Here is a 22,500-nt window from a genome sequence, read left to right as displayed (position 1 = left end):
TTGAAGAGACGTGAAAAAAGGCGGGACACATTGCCTGCAATACTAGTTTTTAATGGTCAGTATAACAGTGAAAATGAATGTCATGTGTACGAATGATGTTATCAATGGGAAGAATATAAATAGTAAACAATAAAGGACCCACATTTTTTCCCTGAGGAATACCATAGAGGAGGAAGCCTTCCCAATTACCACCAAAAAACGTCTGTCCAACTTCTTCACTTAGTTTAAAACGTGGTCGACAGGGTCAAAGGCAGAGCTAAGATCCAGTAGGTTTATATATTTACATACATACATATATGTATGTATCAAACCATCAATTAACTATGTAGAAACATATAAACTCTTCCCAAAAAATGTAATAAACAAAACAATTTATGTTTGGGAGTCACATTTTTAGAAGTCCTTCATTGTCTTACATTTCATCAACTAAATCAGTCCACGTGCAGTTTTGTGTCCTTAATGCATTTTCCCCACTTTTCGTCCATGTGTCAGTTTTTTCATCTATCTGACCAGATATATATATAAATGTACATGTTCCTCAGTAAAATGCAGCTCATAGGACTCATGTCCCAGTATCTTTTGTAACATTTTGTGTATGATTATGTGTAATAAAAATCACACCCAGTGTGAAGTGGGCGGTGTGGTCATCACAGTGGTCATCACAGTGATGGAAGCTCACTTAAAAGAAAAGTGTTCTTTTTTAAGTGCATAGTCCTATTTATAGGTTATTAGTTTCATCATGTGTCTCGCTAGCCAATCACAGTGCTGAATAGAGTCAGCCAATAGAGTCAGCTAATCACAGTACAGCTAGGGGTGTACTAATGCTAGGGGTGTACTAATTATGAGCCAATCACAGTACAGCGAAGGGTGTACTAATGAGGTGTCCCAACCCCACTTATAGGGGCGGCTAGACCACCCAAAAATATGTTTTAACTAGAAAATGTGCTCCTCGGAGCACAAGTCTCCGCCAGCAGACCTGTAGCACGGGTCGTCTTGGTAGAACGGGTCGTCTTGGTAGAATGCGCGTGGTTTTTGGTGTTCTGCAGGGGCGACTGAATATGTAGTGTCTGCATCTAAAAGATGTTCTTCTTGAAGCAATGTGTCGTCGTAATTGACTGGTTTGTTCAAATGCTTGTCTGTCTTCTTCATCTTCATTGTCTTGAACAGTTTCAGCAGTTGAATGGTGTGTTTGATCTATGTCAGTTTTCTCTAGTGCTACATAATGTATTTGATCAAGGCGGCCAATTGTTACAGTATTAAGACTTCGGCCTTGTTGTGGGATCAATTCAACTCTATAGTCCTCTTCTGTGTTACTGTTGTAGATGAGTATGCTTTCTTAGCTTTGGCCTTCTGCGCCTTTGCTTGACCAATGTTAGGTGTTCTCAAGAGGGACACACACACGCTCATTTGCTGCTTCTTTAGTTTGCATAATGGGAGTTAGTTACATTGTGTGATCTCAGCCTCCTATTTATATATTTATATTACATATTGTGATGTCACGTAAAACTGACCAATGTTAGGTGTTCTCAGAGGAACACACACACGCACGGACGGTTGATTTGTACTGCAAGGTACTGTTGGTAGAATGTGCGTGGTTTTTGGTGTTCTGCAGGGGCGACTGAATATGTAGTGTTTGCATCTAAAGAATGTTCTTCTTGAAGCAATGTGTCATATGGGAGTGGTTGTAATTGACTGGTTTGTTCAAATACTTGTCTGTCTTCTTCATCTTCACTGTTGTCTTGAACAGTTTCAGCAGTTGATTGGTGTGTTTGATCTATGTCAGTTTTCTCTAGTGCTACATAATGTATTTGATCAAGGTGGCCAATTGTTACAGTATTAAGACTTCGGCCTTGTTGTTGTGGGATCAATTCAACTCTATAGTCCTCTTCTGTGTTACTGTTGTAGATGAGTATGCTTTCTTAGCTTTGGCCTTCTGCGCCTTTGCTTGACCAATGTTAGGTGTTCTCAGAGGGACACACACACGCACGGACGGGTGATTTGGACTGGAAGGTACTGTTCCAATCAAGACTGATTGATCCTGTCTTACCTCACTTCAAAAAACGTAAACGGATTTTTGAAGTGACACACCTATTTATAGGATTTTATTTCGTCATGCGTCCCTCTAGCCAATCAAAGGAATTGGTGTCAACATATTGACACGTGTCACGTGGAGCTTGACCAATGTTACAGTAGCTTGGCTAACAATGTTTGCTCACACACGGCGGGACGAAGCGAAAACATACTCTCCACCTACGGCGGAGACAATGATCCACATCTAACATTCCACAATCTGGCCAACATTGTACACTATATTCATGTGTAAGTGTTTAATCTTCAGCTTGGTAAATAGATTCATTTGGATCTCGGGATTATGGTTTTGCGGTATACCGCCGTATCAAACAACCACAGTATCGATACCGTAAGCTTTTCCGTATCCACAGCATTTTTTCCCATTGTGCATAATAGGCACAGTGCCGCATATTACTGTATGCGCACTGCAATGTAGCTCCGCTCGCAACAGTCGGGTAAAAATGAAACTATAACATTAATAATTTCTCTAACATTACTCCTGGTTGCCAATCCGAGTAGGTACGTAGGTTGTGTGTGTAAGGGAGAGAGAACGTATGAGGCAGGGAGAGAGATTGTATAAAGTTAGCCAGTGAACCCACCAGTCATCTGCAGAGCTGCAGAAAAAAGAAAGAAAGAAGAGTGAAGGAATATGTTTTTTAAACTACGTAGTAGATGTTGTGCGTGCCAGCACAGTGAAAGTAAACAAGTGACAGAATACGGACATCCTACTATAAATCGTACTATAAAATATGTTGTGGGTGGAGATAGGGGGAGTGACTCACGGGAACAGTGCCAGGCTTAATTTATCAGCAGGTGTTTCCAATTGTCTGATTGTGCTCTCCTCATTATAGTAGTATCCGCGTCATAGTAGTGTGGTGGACCTGGCTTCGGGGCAAGACACACACACACACTAGCAGAGTGAGAGCTAACTCAACGGTGAAAAGTTTTAAAGGAATTGATTTAAATGCATAGCAGGCAGCAGACCTAGCAAGGCTGGGCTATATAGACTTGGCGCGATATAATCCAGTACGTCTGTGTAGTCAATAAAGTGCAGAAGCTTTAATTACAAATGGTCTTATCAATTGTGTCGGCAAGAACCCACAGTAGTACTCTGTGTGCTACAATGACATAACGAGTAACGACCAATGGGGACGGCAAATAGGGACAGTTATATACAGTTATATGGCAATTCTCGTGCATCTTTCTCCTTATCTGGTCAATCAATCTGAAATTGCACATTGACCATTAGCATATCCAGGTACTGACAAAGTAGATTTTTCACTTTTCCCAAATGTAAGCTGTTTATTAGCATTTTTGACTCAGATTATGGGATCTGTAGTGTTTAGATGAATGAAAATGTTCAAGTGACCTTTTTTTTATTTTAGACATCTGTGACTTTTGTAGTCCGATTAATTGATGGGACAGCAACGTCTTCCACCCGTGTTGTTACAGCCAGATGCTCAGACCCAGGACTGCCTGCTTCCCTACAAAAAAGGGAGCATGTTTTGTGCTTCTTAAGTAACAGGGGTCTCTCCGTCTCTCCACCTCTTTTGAAAATAGAAAATACACTTTCCGGTCAGGATACCAATTTCATCCAACCAGGTGAGAGAATTCATACGGAATACAAGATAAACAATTGTAGACAAAATTGGAATTGGAACATTCAGGTGGGAACAATTGTGACCCACCTATTTAGTATTCACTATAGGTCTGGAGATACAAGCAGCTACTGAACAAACACTCTATAGCAAGACCAGTATAAGAATATAAAGCTTTAGATGTTTTACAAAAAATGTAATTTATTCAAAAAGTATAACTTACAATACCTTTAACTTCAGCTCAGCTATTCAAATGCAGTGCATTCTGGGATAGGGGTTATTCATGATGTCTTATATAGATGTAAAGGACCATAACAGAGTCAATACACGTCACTTTCTATTAGAATTTTGTTCTATTTAAATGTATCTTATAGTGGGACGTTTGGTTTGAGAAAAAGTTTAGTTTTTTGTTTGTGTGTATATGTGTGTGTGTGTGTGTGGGGGGGAGGGGTGACAACAGTTGAGAGCCTACTAAAGCTGAAAGAGGGATGCGTGTTTGGATGCACGTGAATCGATTGTCAACAAAAGGCAATACGTACCTGAAGGAGAGGTGGAGCCAATCAATTAGGTTGCGTTTGTAAATATGCTCTGAGGGCATATTTACTGGTCGTTCTGGAATTCATAGCGCTGTGCTCTCACTGACTCCAAGTGAAAAGCTGGGTTTTTTGAGCGTCTTCGTGACAATGGCGGAGAAAGTCATTAAAAAATGTGATGGTTGTGGCTTGTTTGGAGTAGACTCTAGTCTAGACAGTTTTATGCTTACTTTAGACTCTGTCGTACAACTGTGTCACTCCCCGGAAATTGCAGATCTCCACGCTTTAACATGTAGCACCACCCAATCTCAGGACGGACACTTTAGCCACAAGTTTGAGTTTGAGTTGTCAAATTGTTGATAACAAACCTGACTTCATGTATTATTCTCATATTCACACATATTTCTGTGACTTTTAGCTGAGTACTTGAAATTCTAAATATGTATTATATCAAATTACACTTCAGGTGTAGTTTTTGAGCTCTCCTGTAAAGTGGCAGGCCCCATCGATCAATTCTTGTCCCAAATTAAGTTTTGATTTGGAGTGAATGATGCAAGAATCTGTATATCTCACCGGCCATCTAATCTAATGCTATTTTTGTGCAGAAATGAGTCCTGAAATCCCCCTGAATTGCTATGACTGTGTCACATGATGTGTTGTCACCCACATATGTGGTGGGATTTTAATTTGATTTGATTCCAGCACATAACCTTTCCAGCACATAACCTTTGACCTCTGTCTACAATGTCTTTCTAGGTTCCTGCCGTTCTCCAAGGCCCATCGGAGGAACAGGAAGTACGAAAAACAGCTCCACAGTTCTTCCTCCTTCCGTCCATTAGACTACGGCAGCAAGCATTTCAGAGACCAGGAGACAAACTGGCTTAAGGAGAAGGAGGTGGGCTCCACACACAACCCCCCCCCCCACACACACACACACACACACACATTAGATACCTAAATGAATTCATTGTTGCTCTCTCCTCTAGAGAGGGCAGCAGAACCCTCCAACTTCAGACGTACAAATTTGTCAAAAGTGACAGCAATTTAATAAATCGCCGTTCCCCATCACACGCATATGCACACCCACCCACGCACTCACGCACACGCACACACACACACGCACGCGCGCATGCACGCAATTCCCAGTCAAGCCCACTGATGCCCACCCTCTATGTATACGTAAATGAGGTGTGTGTGTGTGTGTGTGTGTGTGTGTGTGTGTGTGTGTGTGTGTATGAGTGTGTGTGTGTGGAGGGGGGCTGTGCGCCCATGTGTGAGCTCGTATGTGCTGGTGTGTGCATGCATATGTGTGTGTGTGTGTGTGTGTGTGTGTGTGTGTGTGTGTGTGTGTGTGTGTGTGTGTGTGTGTGTGTGTGTGTGTGTGTGTGTGTGTGTGTGTGTGTGTGTGTGTGTGTGTGTGTGTGTGTGTGTGCCCTGCGGTGCGGTCCAGGCATTAGGTAATTGACTGTGTCTTTGCTCAAGGCCTTTCATGGATCACCATCCTTTATTAGCTCACTTCCCAGCACGCACGCACGCACACACACACACACACACACACACACACACACACACACACACACACACACACACACACACACACACACACACACACACACACACACACACACACGCAAAGTTCCCAGCAGCCCCACCCAAACCACCCCCCATCCAGCCAATTGCCCGGAAACGAGGAGTGAAAGGAGAGAGAAAGAGGTAGCGAGTGACGGAGAGGAGAGAAGTGACAGGGAACCAACAGCCCCAGGAAGAGAAGACAAATAATAGAGGGAGGGGTGGAGGGGTCTCCCCCGGCTCAATGCAGGGCTGGGGGGGAAGGGGGAGGGGCCATTTTGGTGCAAAATTAGATGCATCTGTCGTCAGTGTGTGTGTGTGTGTGTGTGTGTGTGTGTGTGTGTGTGTGTGTGTGTGTGTGTGTGTGTGTGTGTGTGTGTGTGCGTGCGCGTGCGCATGCGTGCGCGTGCATGTGTGTGTGTGTGTGTGTTTGAATCATGGTGTAAAAATCTAACCATACTCCTACAACCCTCCCACAACTCAGAAATGTATTTTGTAATTTAATCCAAAAACCTTCTTACGGTCATTTCTGGAAAACAAATAGCTGTTGTTTATTATTAATAGATCATATAATATTATATATTACAAAGTTTACAACAATATCATTTTTTTTAGATCTTTGTTTAGTTTAAAAGGATCCCTGGCTAATAAGCCAAATATGCCTAAATACATTATAATTGCCCTCTATAACAAAAATAAATACATTTAAAACACCTGAAATATTTTGTGACGGGCATTGTAAATTGTAAATTGTGTCCCCCTTAAGTAAAAGATTAACTATTTCTAAATTAAAAGGTGTTTTTAATTTTACATTTCAGTTATAGAGGGCAATTATAATGTATTAAAGCATATTTGTCTTATTAGCCAGGGATCCTTTTCAGAGAACAAAAATATTTAGTTTATTTTTGTTTCATTTAATTTCAGTCATTATTATTATATTATTATTGTTATTATTATTATTATTATTATTATTATTATTATTATTATTATTATTATTATTATTATTATTATTTTGTGCAGGTATGCAAGAACAGAAATGTGATTAAATATAAATTGTACCTTTTTACTTAATATTTCACAAACCTGTTAGGGCCCCAGCTGTACAGTACAAATTAGTCAAGATAATGATTATTTGGAATACATAGATAAATTGAAAATGTTCTTCTTCCTGTGAATTTGCACTGTATACTGTATACTATACAAATTATTATTATAATTTGTATTAGTCATATTATTTATAATAATTCATTAAATTGGACTGGACCATAAACGGTCCAGACCGTTTTTGGCCCATTTAAAAATATATATATTTTTCCCACGTGGGGCGCTCTAACGAAACTTTGGGATCATCCAAGAAGGAGAGGCCGGATGTGGATCCATGTCAAAAATGCTTCCGGTCGGCCGCTCCAATGTTAACTCCTTGACTAAAAGCTTAATATCTCCATTTCTTTTTAACGTGGTGGAAATGAGCCGTTTTCGATAGGCGATCACTCTGCAATGGAGGATCGCGTTAGAAATATTATTGTTCCAGGCGTTAGTCGGGACCCTCCGCCGTCTCGCACGCAGGCTTTGTTTACATGCGCGTCCTCGTCGGGGCTTCTACAGCACGCAACATATCAGCGTAAGTGGATGGAAGATATGCTGGCACTATTTTACACAATGTGGTAACACAATTTAACTTCCGTGATCCCAACAAACACAACATGTACATACAGTATACTGTGTAGGATCTATGAATACTTTATGGCCCAATGATCTGAAGTGAACAATTCAACATTTCTTATAAATTCTATTGTTAAAGGGATAGTTCACCCAAAAATCGACTAGCCACCCCATGGAGACTTTAATTCATGGATATTGTTTTTTTGTCGCCTTCCTAAGCCAAGCATTTCATGACCAGTGGACCGGTAGGCAGCGGTTCCGGTAGGAGACACAAAGGAGACTCTTTGTGTCTCCTACCGGAAACACTGCCGGTCATCAAAATATTGCCTTAGGAATGCGACAAAAACTAAAAAATATCCATGAATTCAAGTCTCCATGGGGTGACTAATCGATACAATAAAAGTCATTCTGGGGGCGAACTATCTCTTTAATACGGTTTGGAGCTATATAAGTAATCAGCATAACAGTACAGTGCAGTGTATGTAATGTACAGTATTGTATGCTACTTTTATCAGCATTGCGTGCGTGCGTGCGTGCGTGCGTGCGTGCGTGCGTGCGTGCGTGCGTGCGTGCGTGCGTGCGTGCGTGCGTGCGTGCGTGCGTGCGTGCGTGCGTGCATACATACATAACTCTGTCGTCTCCTATGTGTACTGTTGATGGGTGCTTCAGAGTGACAGCTTCCTACTTGCCACTTGCCTAACCCCGCCTGTCCCAAAATACACACACACACACACACATACACACACACACACACACACACACACACACACACACACACACACACACACACACACACACACACACACACACACACACCCTTCCTCCCCCTGGTAATGCTGCTGCTGATGCTTTTGATGAAGATGATGATGAAGATAATGATGATGGTCTCCAGCCCAAGCCTGTCACACCGCTGTCACTCACAGCACATCAGACCTCACACACACACACACACACACACACACACACACACACACACACACACACACACACACACACACACACAAACATGCATAAGACACAAAAAGTCTCTGTTTGTTATTGCTTTCCTGTTTATACCCTCTTTCTCTCCTCCTTTCTGTTTACATTATGTCTGTGCCCCCCCCCCCCCCCCCCCCCCCCTCTATCTCTTTCTATGTCTCTCTCTTCCACTGTGGTAATTAGTGTTGGTCTTATCTTTGCTACCCCCCCAGCTATAGCAGTAGCTAGCGTAGCTTCCCATCAGAGCTCAGAGGGTCGGTTGAGTAGACAGCTCTGCCCTGGTACTCATCATCATCATCATCATCATCGTCATCAACATGGCTGGCCGACCTCCCTCCAGACATGACATCCAACCACGTTATCCAGCCGTGCTCCTAATAGGCTCTGTGCATAAGTGTAATCCTGGGTTTCCAGAAGGTGGCATACTGTTTCCTGTTCCCGTTCATTTTCCCATAGCTTCATTTGATTGGCTCGTCATGTGTGTTTCCCGTTACAATCTGCTGCCGAGCCAATCAAATGAAACCATGGGCCACTGAGCCAGAACAGGAAACAAGTAGCCTATGCCACCTTATGGATACCCGGGACTACAGTTACTGTATGCACAGAGCCGATGACCTCCAAGCACTTTCCCAAACCTGGACACTAGGCTGATATTCTATATTATTGAATACTATGATATTTGTTCCCAGACAGCACATCCAGGCAAGCACAGGCCATGCTGGCCACCCACACACACGCACACGCACACGCACACGCACACGCACACGCACACGCACACACACACGCACACGCACACGCAGACGCACACACACACACACACACACACTCTACAAGACCGTTCCCTTTAACACATTCGTTGACCAACAGGGCTGTGTTGTCTTTCACCTTGCCTTAGCCCCCCAACGCTCTTGACCAATTAAAGGAATACTTCACCCAAACGATTATGTCATCCTATACTCACCCTCATGCCACTTGAAACACATTTTCTTCGTCCACAAAAGATCAATCAATCTGTCTGTCTGTCTGTCTGTCTGTTTTCCTGACTGACTGTCTCTCCGTCTGTCCCGCTGTCCGTCCGTCTGTCTGTCCATTCAGTGCTAGTTGTGTTTTCAGACAGTGTTGTGTTCTAATTAGCAGGCTGTGTGTTAATCAAGTTCACTAGTGTGAGTGGTCACGTCTGCATCTGATTCTGCTCCAAGCCTTCCCTTCCCCTCGAATTAGACTGACACCCATCACAACTTCAAAAACTCATGCTAACACACACGCACACGCACACGCACACGCACACGCGCGCACACACACACACACACACACACACACACACACACACACACACACACACACACACACACACACACACACACACACACACACACAAACACACGTTTTAATGTTGCCACAGTAATTGCTTCTCCAAGTCCTTCATCTATTCTACCTAACTCCCCCATGCTTCTACCCAGCCACCCCTCCACACACACCCTCCCAGCCACTCTGCAGCGAGGCTTTGTTATTGTCATTATTACATGGAGGGTGCAAAGCTTAAGGCAATGGGGACAGGAGAGCGCACGCGCGCACACACACACACAAACGCGCACACACATGCACACACAAACGCACACGCACGCACGCACACACACACACACACAAACGCACACGCGCGCGCGCGGCGCACACACACACACACACACACACGCACACACACCCACACACAGTCTCTTAATGGTCTCAACCATAATGCATCACAGTGATGCATACTGCTGATATATGAGCGATCTTTTAAATGGAACAATATTCATTAGCAGCAATTAATACTTGAACTAAAATAGACCACACGTACAGACAAAGAGGGAAGGTGGGTTAAGGGAACAACATGCCTGTGTGTGTGTGTGTGTGTGTGTGTGTGTGTGTGTGTGTGTGTGTGTGTGTGTGTGTGTGTGTGTGTGTGTGTGTGTGTGTGTGTGTGTGTGTGTGTGTGTGTGTGTGTGTGTGACTTGCAGGAAGTTTACCCCATATGGGATGTGTACTGTATGTATGCCATACTATTTTTAACCACTTAAACCATATATGCTTTGTTGACTGGGGTCCCTCTGGGGTCTGTACTTGTTTCCCCTTTATACCAAATCTCTCCACAGAAAATAGCCAATTGCAACACGGAACTTGTAGATAGACTATTTTCGCATAATGTTTGCCTGTTATGACAAAATATAGACGCTAGAGTTCATGTGCTTAAAGTGATCTCTATTCATCCAGCCAGCCAGGCTGAGCCAGCCCACAGACGGATTAGTGCCCAGATTTCTGTGAAAGACTGAGAGAGAGAGAGAGAGAGAGAGAGAGAGAGAGAGAGAGAGAGAGACTCAGAGAGAGAGAGAGAGACTCAGAGAGAGAGAGAGAGAGAGAGAGAGAGACTCAGAGAGAGAGAGAGAGACTCAGAGAGAGAGAGAGAGAGAGAGAGAATTTTCCATAACTGTTTTACAACGTGTGTAAAACTCATTTTCACAACCATAAAGCATTCCTTCTGCCATGCTCCCGCATTTATCAATTAGCCCAACCCATGGCCCAATCTTCACCACCAGCTCTGCATTCTGAAGCCTGAAGCCCCGGTCACACATGATCTGCGTCACATGCATCGTAGTCATCAACATATCTGAAAGGCAAGCCGATCCATCAGACACATTCATTTCCCATGCTTGGGTTTGAATGTTGACTCACTGAAAGAAAACTACAAGCGAAATGGCTGCCCAGTGGGGTCAACTCACGGCGCCTCTGTCCTATTGGTTGGTGTGTGATCAAGGTTCACCAATGTTGAACCAGACTCTTCACACACGTCGGACTTCACACGCTTTAGTGCCTACAACGTGCCGCAATGGGACACAAATGCTTTTTTCTCATTTAAAGTGAAAGGGGAAGCTGACGTGTCTGCCGCATGTGACACAGATATGTGACTGTAGCCTGATTCATACTGTATACGATTGCAGATCTGCTATTTTCTGTGTGGGACACGGTCATACGACGGAGTACAAATTAGGCCTGATTCACCCAGAAGCCTTAAAGCCCAGGACACATTCATGAGATTATTAAACATATTTTGAAAATGCAAATCCTCTACTGTATTGTCTAGGTGTAATAGTAAGAGAGTTGAACGGCTGGGAAGACTTGAGTCAAACAAATGGGCTTGAGTTTGGCCTGGCTGAGGTTTTTATGCCTTTTGACCCCTTTTTCTCCCCCAAATGTCGTCGGTATGCCGATTGATTCTTCCCCACACACATTTCTGTGTGTTGTCACTGCTGTTGTATCCTACTGGCTCACCTGTCAGTGAGGAGCCCCCACCGGGAGGACGTAGAGCCTCCGTCTTACTCCTCCCATCCAACACTTCCCAGCCCGTAGAAGTACGCATTGGCAAATATCACCTTCCCCACCCGTTTTCCCTCTCCCGAACACGGGCCGGTTGTGTTCGTATAGAGACGCTCGACAAAGCCAGATACACCGCACTGGATTCAAACTCACAGACTCTGCGGTGGTCTTCAAGTACTTTACCACTGTGCCACCCGAAGCTGAGTTTATTACGTAATTTACTCAGTTGGGTCAGAACAGATATAGATATTATTATTATTATTATGTATCATCAGAAGTTATGTGTCTTTGATTTGCTTTATGTTCAATGACACAGTTTTCATCAGGCCTGGCTAAAAATGTCAGACCTGTGGCTAGAATCTCCTCTGGTTTCAGAAATGCTGTATAATGTCTATAAAACTGTTCAAGAAATATTATAATAATCGTGTGTGTGTGTGTGTATGTGTGTGTGTGAGGGAGAGAGAAAGAGAGAGCGATAGAGAGAGAGAGAGAGAGAGAGAGAGATCATAGTGAGGAAGGTGATGTGTCCTCACTTTGACATGGTGCATGCTTTAACACAAGCAGCCATCTCTGTCATTAGCAGGCCATCAGGCGCTGTCTCTTTGTGTTTACTGGCTCAGTAAAGCACTGTAGTAACCCTGTTAAAATGCTCAACTATGATGCATTAAGATACAGAGGCAGGCCTCTTAAAATCCTTTAAGCTGCACTCAGACTGCAGCGTTCAGATGGATGATACATCATCAGTCTAACGAAACCTTCAGTTCTGTCTCTTCCTGAGCTGTCTAACGCTCTACAATATGATCACTTTAATGTGTTATTGTATCTCAAATGCGCAAAGAGATCAGCTGTCTAAGACACCTTAGAAATGATATATACCCTCGCAAAAACCTCTTATTTATTGAGATACAAAGGCTAAAGCCAACCTGCATTGTTAGAATACAGACTGATATTTTCACCTCCATTATCATGTCCCAGAAAGTTAACTTTATGATAAACAAGAATGCTAAATAATGACAGCTCATCGATAATAATTTGATGTCCTAAAGATCCAACTTATTTGTGTTGATGGAATGAAATTTCACCCACAAATTCCCTATGTAGGGAAAGCCCTGTAGCAAGACGCCACCTGCCACCTCTGTGGCTTTGCTGGAGTTCCTCCGACAAATGCGATCTATTGTGACCCTGCACATCAGCTATTTCCAGCTACTGTTTTTGAAAATGTGAAAAACATTTATGTTGTGATGTTATAAGCCAAATCATACGTTGCATATTCTGGCAATTCTTGGGGCAGTGGGTGAATTTGAACGAGGTAACAATGTGTCACATTTGTGGGGGTATTATATATGCTGTGGTAACAAGTACATCCAATCTTGGAGCTGCTGTATTGTAAATAGCCACAAAACTAGACAAGATTATAGAATGGAAGAGGTTAATGGGACTACATTGTCGCTTGCCGAAAATCGGCCATCTATTCAAGCTCACGTGTTTCATTGCTTGTATATAGATCGGGGGTGCAAAACACTGACACCTTGCTTTTTCACCGCGGTACTATAATCATTCCATACCATCTCAGCCCTAGTACAGGCTTCTTAACGTTTTCATGAAAAGCGCGGCATTGATCATTTATTACATTAAAATGTGTGAGAACTTTCAGTATTACGCTGATAATATGGCTTCTACTTGGAATTGTCATGGCATTACTCTCATTCTAGGTGACTTCAACTTACCCAGATAGAAGTACAGTATCTCTTATGCTCAAGCGAGCATTTTATTTCTGGGGCTGTTTATTTTCTAATGCAAGACATCTAATGAGAGTGGAATTGGGATGGATAGCATGTTCCTGCGCCCGTGTTGCGCCCTGACGAAGCGGCTGGTGGCTCCATGTGGATACCCTCCCCAAGACCAAAGAGTAGGGGTCAGCAGTGACAGGGGCTATACACATGGGGGGATTGGCAAATAAATTGAGGAGAAAATTGAGAGAATGTTTTCAGGTGTGTGTGTGTGTGTGTGTATGTGTGTGTGTGTGTGTGTGTGTGTGTGTGTGTGTGTGTGTGTGTGTGTGTGTGTGTGTGTGTGTGTGTGTGTGTGTGTGTGCGTGTGTGCGTGCGTGCGTGTGTGCGTGCGTGCGTGCGTGTGTGTGTGCATGTGTTTTATACACATGGAAATGAGCAGCAGGCAGACAGGCCAGATAAGGCTTCCTTAGCTTTAATTGACCCAGTGTGGATATGCTCCAGTGAACCATGGTGCATGCTATGCTAGGATCAGCGCCTATCTCTCTATCTTTACATCTCTTCTCTCTCTGTCTCTTCTCTCTTTCTCTTCACTGTCTTGCTTGTTTTCTCACTTGTTCTCGGGCTGCAACTTCTCCCTCTTTGTCTCTCTCACACTCACGGCTTGCTCTCACACACACGCACACGCACACACGCACACACACACACACACACACACACACACACACACACACACACACACACACACACACACACACACACACACACACACACACACACACACACACACACACACACACACCTCTTACCCCAGAACATGACAGCAGTGTGTTGGTGATAGTATGAAATGCAGATGATGTTTGGGTATATAGACTGACACTCGATGTAGTTGACAGAATAGAACATACACTAACAGAGCACTGGTATAAAAAAAACACACGGGATACAGTATATTTTCTGACAGCAACAGCACAGCTTTTAATCTGCTTGCGTCATCTGTATTTTCTCCACTCTATCTACAATTTACAATTTAGGAATTTATCAGATGCACTTATGTACAGCAACTTACAAACTGCTAGAGCTGCTAGTGTATATGGCATGAACCCTAGTCAACAAATTACAGGGTAAATGATCATTCAAATAGAAGAAAAGAAACCAATGAAGTTCTACAAAGTTAGGTAAACATCAAACCTAGTATCTGTCTAAACAACAAGCAAATAGTATATGTACTATATCTAAATAACAGCATAAGACATGTGAAGTAACCACCAGCATACATCTGCATAGTATACTGTAACTAGCATCGATGAAAAAATAAATAAGCAATGTGGTGGAAAATGGGGAGTGAGTATGCAATCCTGACTATGGAGTTGGTCATTCCACAGCTTATGAGCCTGGAGGGAGAAGAGTCTACAACACTTGAAACATTTGCCAGAGTGTAGGAGAAGGAGAGAGATCCTGTGTTAGCTGATCTAAGTGTGCAGGAAAGGGTTTAGGGATGGATCATGTCCTGAAGGTAAAGGGGTGCCATGTCCTTGATTGCCTTGTAGATCATCATCAATGTTTTGAATTGGTGTTGTACACTACAGTACAATCATACAGGAACAAGTGGCTGTGGCAATGTGTGCCTTGAAGGACAACTGACTGTCCAGGCCACTCCCAGGTCCCTGGCAGTTGGAAAAAGGAGTCACCGGGGTGTTGTTGATGGAAATGGAAAGATCCTCAGGCGGGCAGGACTTTCCAGGGAATATGAGAATCTCTGTTTTGTCTGTGTTGAGCTTTTGGAGTTGGGTAATCAACCACTATGAGATGTCAGCCAGGTATGTAGCGATGTGCTCTTCAACCTTGGTGACAGAGGGAGGGGAAGAGAGGAATTGTTGATCAACATCAGCATAACAGTGACAGGAGAGCTTGTGAACAGAGAAAGAGCAATGGGATCCCATCTAGAAGGAATAAAGGAGGGGGCCAAGTACAGACTCCTGTCAAGATATAAGAAGGTATGGGGGGATGAAAGTAAACCTTTCCATAAAACCAGGTAGGTCTGCTGCGTCAGGTAGGAGGATAACCACTTGAGTGCCTCTCCAGTGATACCAAGGTCAGAAAGGGTGTATAGAAGCTGGTTGTTGACTGTATAATGCTGCAGATTCAGTGGAATGTGCTGGCTTGAATCATGACTGATTGGGATCCAGAAGGTTATTTTGTGAGATAGAGAGCTGTTCGAAACAACTTGTTCGAGAGTTTCAGAAAGGAAGTAAGGGAGTGATACCAGTCTGAAGTTGTTGATGTTGATGTTTTTTTTGTTTTTTTTTAACAACTTTATGTATAGATTTTAGATTTAATACAAAATTGTACATGAGCATATTACACCAGCGGTGCTTTTGCAGACAATTAATTAAGTTTTACAATTCATATCATAGAGGTCAGATAATACAATACAAAATTAAGTGTTGACATTGGACAATGGATAGAAGTAAAATATAACAAAACAAAAAAAGAATATGAAGAAAACATCGATCCATAAGTCCATGCTTAATGGAGCTTGTACAGTCCAACAAGAGACCCGGCAAATCTAGACTTAGGTTAGGGGAGGGAGTTTTCGGTTTTAAACTCTACATGAGATATAAATGGCTGCCATAACTTGTAGAAGCCAGGTCATTCTTGCATCCATTTCAATAGAATTAGGCTGTTTATCAGAGAAGCAAAAGCTACTGAGTTATTAGCCTGTTGTTTGGATGAAGATATGTTTTTTAGAACAACACCAAAAACATCTGTCTCAAATACAGAGGTCCTATAAAATGTCCAGGAAGTGTGAATAAGAAAGCCGATGTGACATACATCTGTTGCAATTTGGATCAAGCTCAGGATAAATCTTAGATTGCTTTTTATGTGAAACTGTATGAGCCCATGTCAGGCACAGATAGAGGATTTATGGACTCATTCTTTGATAGAATTCCAATAATCCTTTGATTGTTAGAACTGATGAGCAAATATTTTTTAGGCTTTCTCCTCATGTTCATATATTGAGTGTTTTGCTTTGGAATTTATTTCTCTGTTTGCTTAGTGTAAAGTAAATTGAATTTGGTTTGTAGAGAGAGCCTCTGTTTACAGAGGTCAGGAGAAGGTGAGGATGAGTGCTGCTGATCTAATTGTAATAAGAGATTCGATTTTAGATTTAGAGTGAGCTATACAGTATGAGATCATATGGCCAGGTAAGAATGCCTTTAAAGTTTCTCACACAGTGCTAGCAGACATGTCCAGAGTTAAGTTGGTGTCAAGAAAGGTATTTATTTATGTCTTTATGTACTGGAGAGAGAGAAGTGGATTGAGATGTGGGAGAGTAATCAATAGAGTATGCCTGGTGAACTGAAGGAAAAAAAGAATATACCTACCTGTAGGGTTTAAGAAGCGCCATGGATCTAGAGTCCCAGACAACTCAAGTAATGACTGCAGGACGTCCAAGGATTTTGAAGGTGGTGAAGGGAGCGATTTATAGTTATCTACTGTAGCTGTGGGGTTATGGTGCAATACCAACCTAATATGAACTAATAATATAATAACATTTAATATTTATTTCCAGGAAGTAGCTGATAAGAGTATCCAGCTCTTCAAGGAAATCCCCAAGTGGACCTGGGGTACAATAGAGCACAATGATGAAAAGAGGGACAGGGTGTGTAATTGAGTGATCTTCGTGCGGTGAGGCTGCCGCTGTGTAGCTGCTGCTCCAGACAACTGGGCAGGATAAGTGCACAGCAAGTGACTGACAACAGGTGTGCTTGATTGATCAACTGGGAGAGTGTGTGTAGCAGGTGTGTCTAATGAGCCAATCAAAGTGTGGCAATGATAGAACAATAGACCAATATCTATCTATCTCTCTGTCCTTCCTTCCGGTCGTCTGTCTGTCTTGTCTCCATTAATATTTATGCACTTGTTTCGAGTAAGAACAAGGTGCCACATTATGTTTCAGGAAAAAAATCTAGATATTTTTTTTAAAATGACGTACACCTGGCAACTGTGACTCCCTAACATATGCATATCTTTAAGTTTGTATCCGTTGCACATCTGATAATTGTTTTAATATAATTTCTTGTCAGGGTCAATATTCACAGTATTATGAGTTGACTGAAAGCATACCTGCTTTCCAGTGTGTGAGGATAGGCACACAAAATGTGTTTTGCACAGGTATGTAAAACAAACGTGTCGTTAAGCGGTTTGGAGCGCACGCACGCTTGTGTGCATGTCTGGTCCCACTGCACACTAATATATGCTGGTTGGGGGGGGGGTGGGGGCTTGTAGATGGGTTCGTTGGGTGTACAGGGGGTTTGGGACTGGGAAAGGGGGGAAGCAATCACAAACACTTAAAGCTGGGAATGGCCTTGATGTCCTGCACTAAGCAGCCATGTGTTGACTGATGAGCCTGTTAACCCTGGTTGAAACGCACCCAGCACGGGGGATTAGACAACATGGCCGCTTCAGGCCCGTTTTGCATGCGGATTGTTGCATATTTAATCTGAGGTGTGTTGAGGTGCTGAAGAGAAGTAACCCCCGCCCCCCCCAAGTCTCTGTTTCTCATTATAGATGTGTAATAGCACCCTGAGGCTGGGGGCCTTAATTCTCCATCCCCCAGCCCAAGTCTTAATCTCACCCTGCGTTCCACCCCCTCCACACCCTCACACACAATCAAAGACCCTGATCCCAGACCTATTCCTACAGCTGCAGGCCCATCCCTCAGCCCACCGTCTGTTTTTCTCTGCTCCTATCCATCTCTTTCTTCAATCCATTTCTTTCCATCTCTCTCTTCTCATCTCTCCATCTTCCATCTCACTCTCTTCCGTCTCCTCAGAGATGGAGGAGATGGAGAAAGGACAGAGAGGGCGGAGAACGATGGAACATTGTTCTCCGTCATCTCTGGGGCTTTTTGTGTTATCCTTTTAGCATAACCTTTGACTTTACTACCTGTACTGTTAATACGCATGTTAACCCATTCAGACCGGGAACGCAAAAAATAGCAGATATACAAGCTCATCGCACGGCACCGAGTGCCGCACTATGAGCTTGTAGATCTGCTATTTTTGAAAATCGTGAAAATTCGTGAAAATCTTTAAATATATATTTTTAAAGCGAACATTGGTAACTCAAATCTTTGCTTCTGGGGGTCCCTGGAACAACATGTTTTGAGATGGGGGTCCGCGGCCAAATACATATAATTTTGACATGAAAAAAGTTTGAGAACGACTGATATTATAGCAACTTTATTATCATAAAAACAAGCAGACAATAGAGTGCATTACATTACATTGTTTTTAAGGCTAAGACTAACACACATTTTTACTTGGCTCATATGTTATTGCACTAAGACCGCATTTTAGAGGTCAATATATACATACTAAAGTGAGTTGTGTATAAAGTGCAGTATTACTTTCAAGTAGTACAGGATACGTTGTCAAATAAAGTTCAGGATTGATTATGAATGGTCACAAGTTTGGTTGGTCTCATGCTCATTATTATACCTAAATAACAAGAATTCTTAAGAAAGTGAATCATTCGTTAAGTATTGCTAATTAAGGTTTCGAGGCCTGTCAGGCTCGAAGCCTTATTGAAACTGTTCTGTTTCTTCCGCCGTTTTTTCAGTTCTGGCCCAACCGCGTGGTCGCTTTTTACGAAACTCAGCAATATGGTAGAGGGCTATGCCAAACGGCGAAGACCCCAAACTCACAACCATTGGCCAAAGGGTGGCGCTGTAGCACTCAATTGAAATATGCCAACTTTGAACAGGTACAACTCATGCCCTGTTTGACCTACAGCCATGAAACTTTGATACACACATGCGTCTCCTCATGCCTAACAACTTTCACATTTTGACCTCTGACCTTTAGATCTCCCACCATTTTGAATTATATGAAAAGCAGTTAAAATCTATCTCCTCCTGGGATTTTTGAGCAATCTGCACAAAACTGTCTACACATGTACTTTGGACCTATGCCGACAAAAACATGGTTTGGATTTTTTCTAAGTGAAAACATTAAGCTTTTATGAGCCAATTAATATTGCAGTTTTATGACAATTATTCGTCTGCCCCTAACACGTTCATGCAGACTCACATTTGTTTGAAACTTTGCAATAATGTAGAAGGTCATTCCAAGTATCACTGAAACCAATCTTACTCCAATTGGTCAAAGGGGGGCGCTATAGCAATTTTTTGAAAATGCAAACTTTAAACAGGCAAAAGTCATGCCTCGTTTGGCCGTCAGCCATTAAACCTGCTTACACATGTGCCTTGACTCATGAGGAACACATCTATCACTTTGACCAGTAAGCTCCGCCCTTAGATTGTCTAAAATTTCGAGCAGTTTGAAAAACATTTAAACCCAGGATTTCTGAGCAATTTGCGTGAAAGTGTGTCATCTGTGTGAACTCCCTTTTCACCAGTTCAGGTCTGTTGGTCCAATGGCTTAATCATCTGCCTTGAAACCACGGGGTTGCCGGTTCGAATCCCACCTCATGTAGACTTCATTATAATTGCATTGCACACAACATGACTGTATCAATGAATACATATGCGGACCTGTTAAAGGAATTATCCTTACTAGACCATACCCGGTGAAGTGCGCAGGCAAAAGTAGTTGCAAACGTGGGGTTATTGCACGTCCTACTGTGCATACATACATATATACATATACATATATGCATATACACACACACACACACACACACACACACACACATACATATATATTCTGTCATTCATTGTACTTATATTATAATTAATTGATTACTACAGCAAAAATAATTATACAACACTGTTATTACAACTTGTACAACTATTATTTCAACTTGACAACAACAATATAATTATGTGCATGCAGATATGCACGTAAAGGGTGCACATTCAACAGTGGAGAATGTATGGGCGTCCTTAACAAAGAAACGCTCTCCACCATTCGTTGCGATACGGGGCGACCGTGTTTAGGGGCGAGACAATTAGGCGCAGATTGCTCACCCCAGACCGTTCGGTGCGAGCCTGAGCGACCGTGTTTAGGGGCGAGATTGTGGAACGGTCTTATCGTTAGCTTGTACAGATTTTCGGAGAGTCGACATGGTGTAATGGCTAGATGAGATTAACTTTTGTGTCTCTGGTGGAGAGATTTACGTAAACGCGACGCGTCGCGCAAACACAAATAATGTACATTGTGACATGTCACACGTGCCTCCCCAACGCGCATGCGCACGTGCGTGTCCACGCATACACGGGCGCGGACCCAAGTTGTGGTGCGATCATCTCACACACACCACCACGGAGCCACGATGTAGAATGAAATGTGACTCCCTGGCATAGGCATGTTAGTCGCCCGCCCCCTCCCGCCTCCCGCCCCGGCCCAGAGTGGGCGGAGTCTATGGTGTGACAGACTTTGGTGTTGCCATGTTCGCCTATTGTAAGCGGTTTAGGGGCAATATTGGTGGAAGTGTGTTTTTGGCGTTGGTTGTGAAAGTGCAGGTGGGTGTGGGGACGCGTTGTGAGCTTGTAGATTGGCTGTTTTCCAAGAGGCAATGTATATGTGTGACGGTGCTTCGTTTGGCCTTCTTTTCATAGACCTTGTTGCTTGTAGGGCTCGCTTCGTTTGGCCTTGTTTTCATAGACCTTGCTGCTTGTTTGTCTCGCGAAACCTGGCAACCCTGCGCAGCGTGATCTCCCATTGTTTGACACATAATGAGACATAAACGGTAATAATAAGCTGAGATTTGATGTAATCGAAAAAGGGGCTGCACAGTTCCATGCACATGGTAATGGTCAATGGCTGTGCGCAAATTGAGATGAATAGCTAGAGGCACTGAGGAGAACCGGGCAGAAACATTTTGGGCTCAGAGGTTTGGGCTCAGTGGTTTGGGCTCACAGGTTTGGTCTCACAGGTTTGGTCTCACAGGTTTGGTCTCACAGGTTTGGTCTCAGAGCTTGGTCTCAGAGCTTACTAGAATTATAGGAGGATATCCTTATTCCCATGGATTGGATCCACCCCTCTCACCTGCTCTCACTCATCACCAATCACACCTGTCTTCACTCACAACTCATTAGTGGCCTGGTGGCTTTTTCTTTGAAATAATGTTTAGTTTTTCAAATATTTAAATTTAAGCGCCCAATGCCACACTATTGGCCATGGCCAATTAAAGGGTACCAACATTAACAAACAAATGAGTCTATACCTGTAACCATGCTCTATACACCAGGGAACCAGATTACTCATATGCAGTGTTGCCTTTGCCAGGATTCGATCACATGACCTTGCGATTCAGAGTCAAGAGCTCTTCCAACTGAACTACCCAGACACAAGACACAATATACATTGACATTTCATGAACATGCAACTTTTACACTACAGATTTTTTTCACATCACTCTCCGATTTAATCAAAACATCTAAGCTGTGTGATATATACATTTTGAGTTAATACCATTAATATCAACCCATGTCCCTCTGTACTCTAGCAATTAATGCACCTGGTGATACCTAGCCTGTCAGTCATTGGCTCCTCAATGGTGCTGAAAAGTGTACATGTACATTTACTCAAGTACCAATACAAGTGCTTACAAAGCACAGTACAATTTTGAGGTACTTTTACTTTACTTTCCATTTGTGTTACTCCTACTCTACTACAATTACAGCATATGACAGCTTTAGTTACTTGTTACTTTGCAGATGTAATTATTAATACAACACCTACAGTAACCACATACAGCCGATCTACAATGTGACGCGTTATGAGCTTGTATGTATATAATAAGCAACCCATGCTGTATGATAACTTACCACACATGAAATCCAATTCTGTCTATCCAATGGCTCAGTCAGTACTGCGGCCATAGCTGAGTGGTTAGTGAGCCCGCCTAGGGAGCCAGAGGCCCTGGTTGCCCCAGGTATGATTCCAGGCCAGGCCAGCAAATGTGTTGATGAAATGAAATTTGTCCCTGAGCAAGACTCTTAACCCCTAATTGCTCACAGGCCCTCATTGGAAACAA

At 42.9% G+C, this 22,500-nt stretch overlaps 1 protein-coding gene across 1 annotated transcript in view; it reads left to right on the top strand.

The window, feature by feature from the left end:
* The window catches only part of spata17 (spermatogenesis associated 17), a gene marked incomplete at both ends in the record, with an annotated part of 83,350 nt that overhangs the window by 50,353 nt on the left and 10,497 nt on the right, over nucleotides 1-22,500 (top strand). The window contains one exon of the mRNA XM_080433165.1: nucleotides 4,958-5,096. Within this exon, the coding sequence (XP_080289291.1) occupies nucleotides 4,958-5,096 (139 nt within the window). The remainder of the gene's footprint in view (nucleotides 1-4,957; nucleotides 5,097-22,500) is intronic.

The sequence above is a fragment of the Gymnoscopelus braueri genome (assembly GCF_963280865.1).
Source record: "Gymnoscopelus braueri genome assembly, chromosome: 1".
Classification (NCBI taxonomy): Eukaryota; Metazoa; Chordata; class Actinopteri; order Myctophiformes; family Myctophidae; genus Gymnoscopelus; species Gymnoscopelus braueri.
Note: the sequence above shows the minus strand (reverse complement) of the source record. Positions and strands in the feature narration are given on the sequence as shown.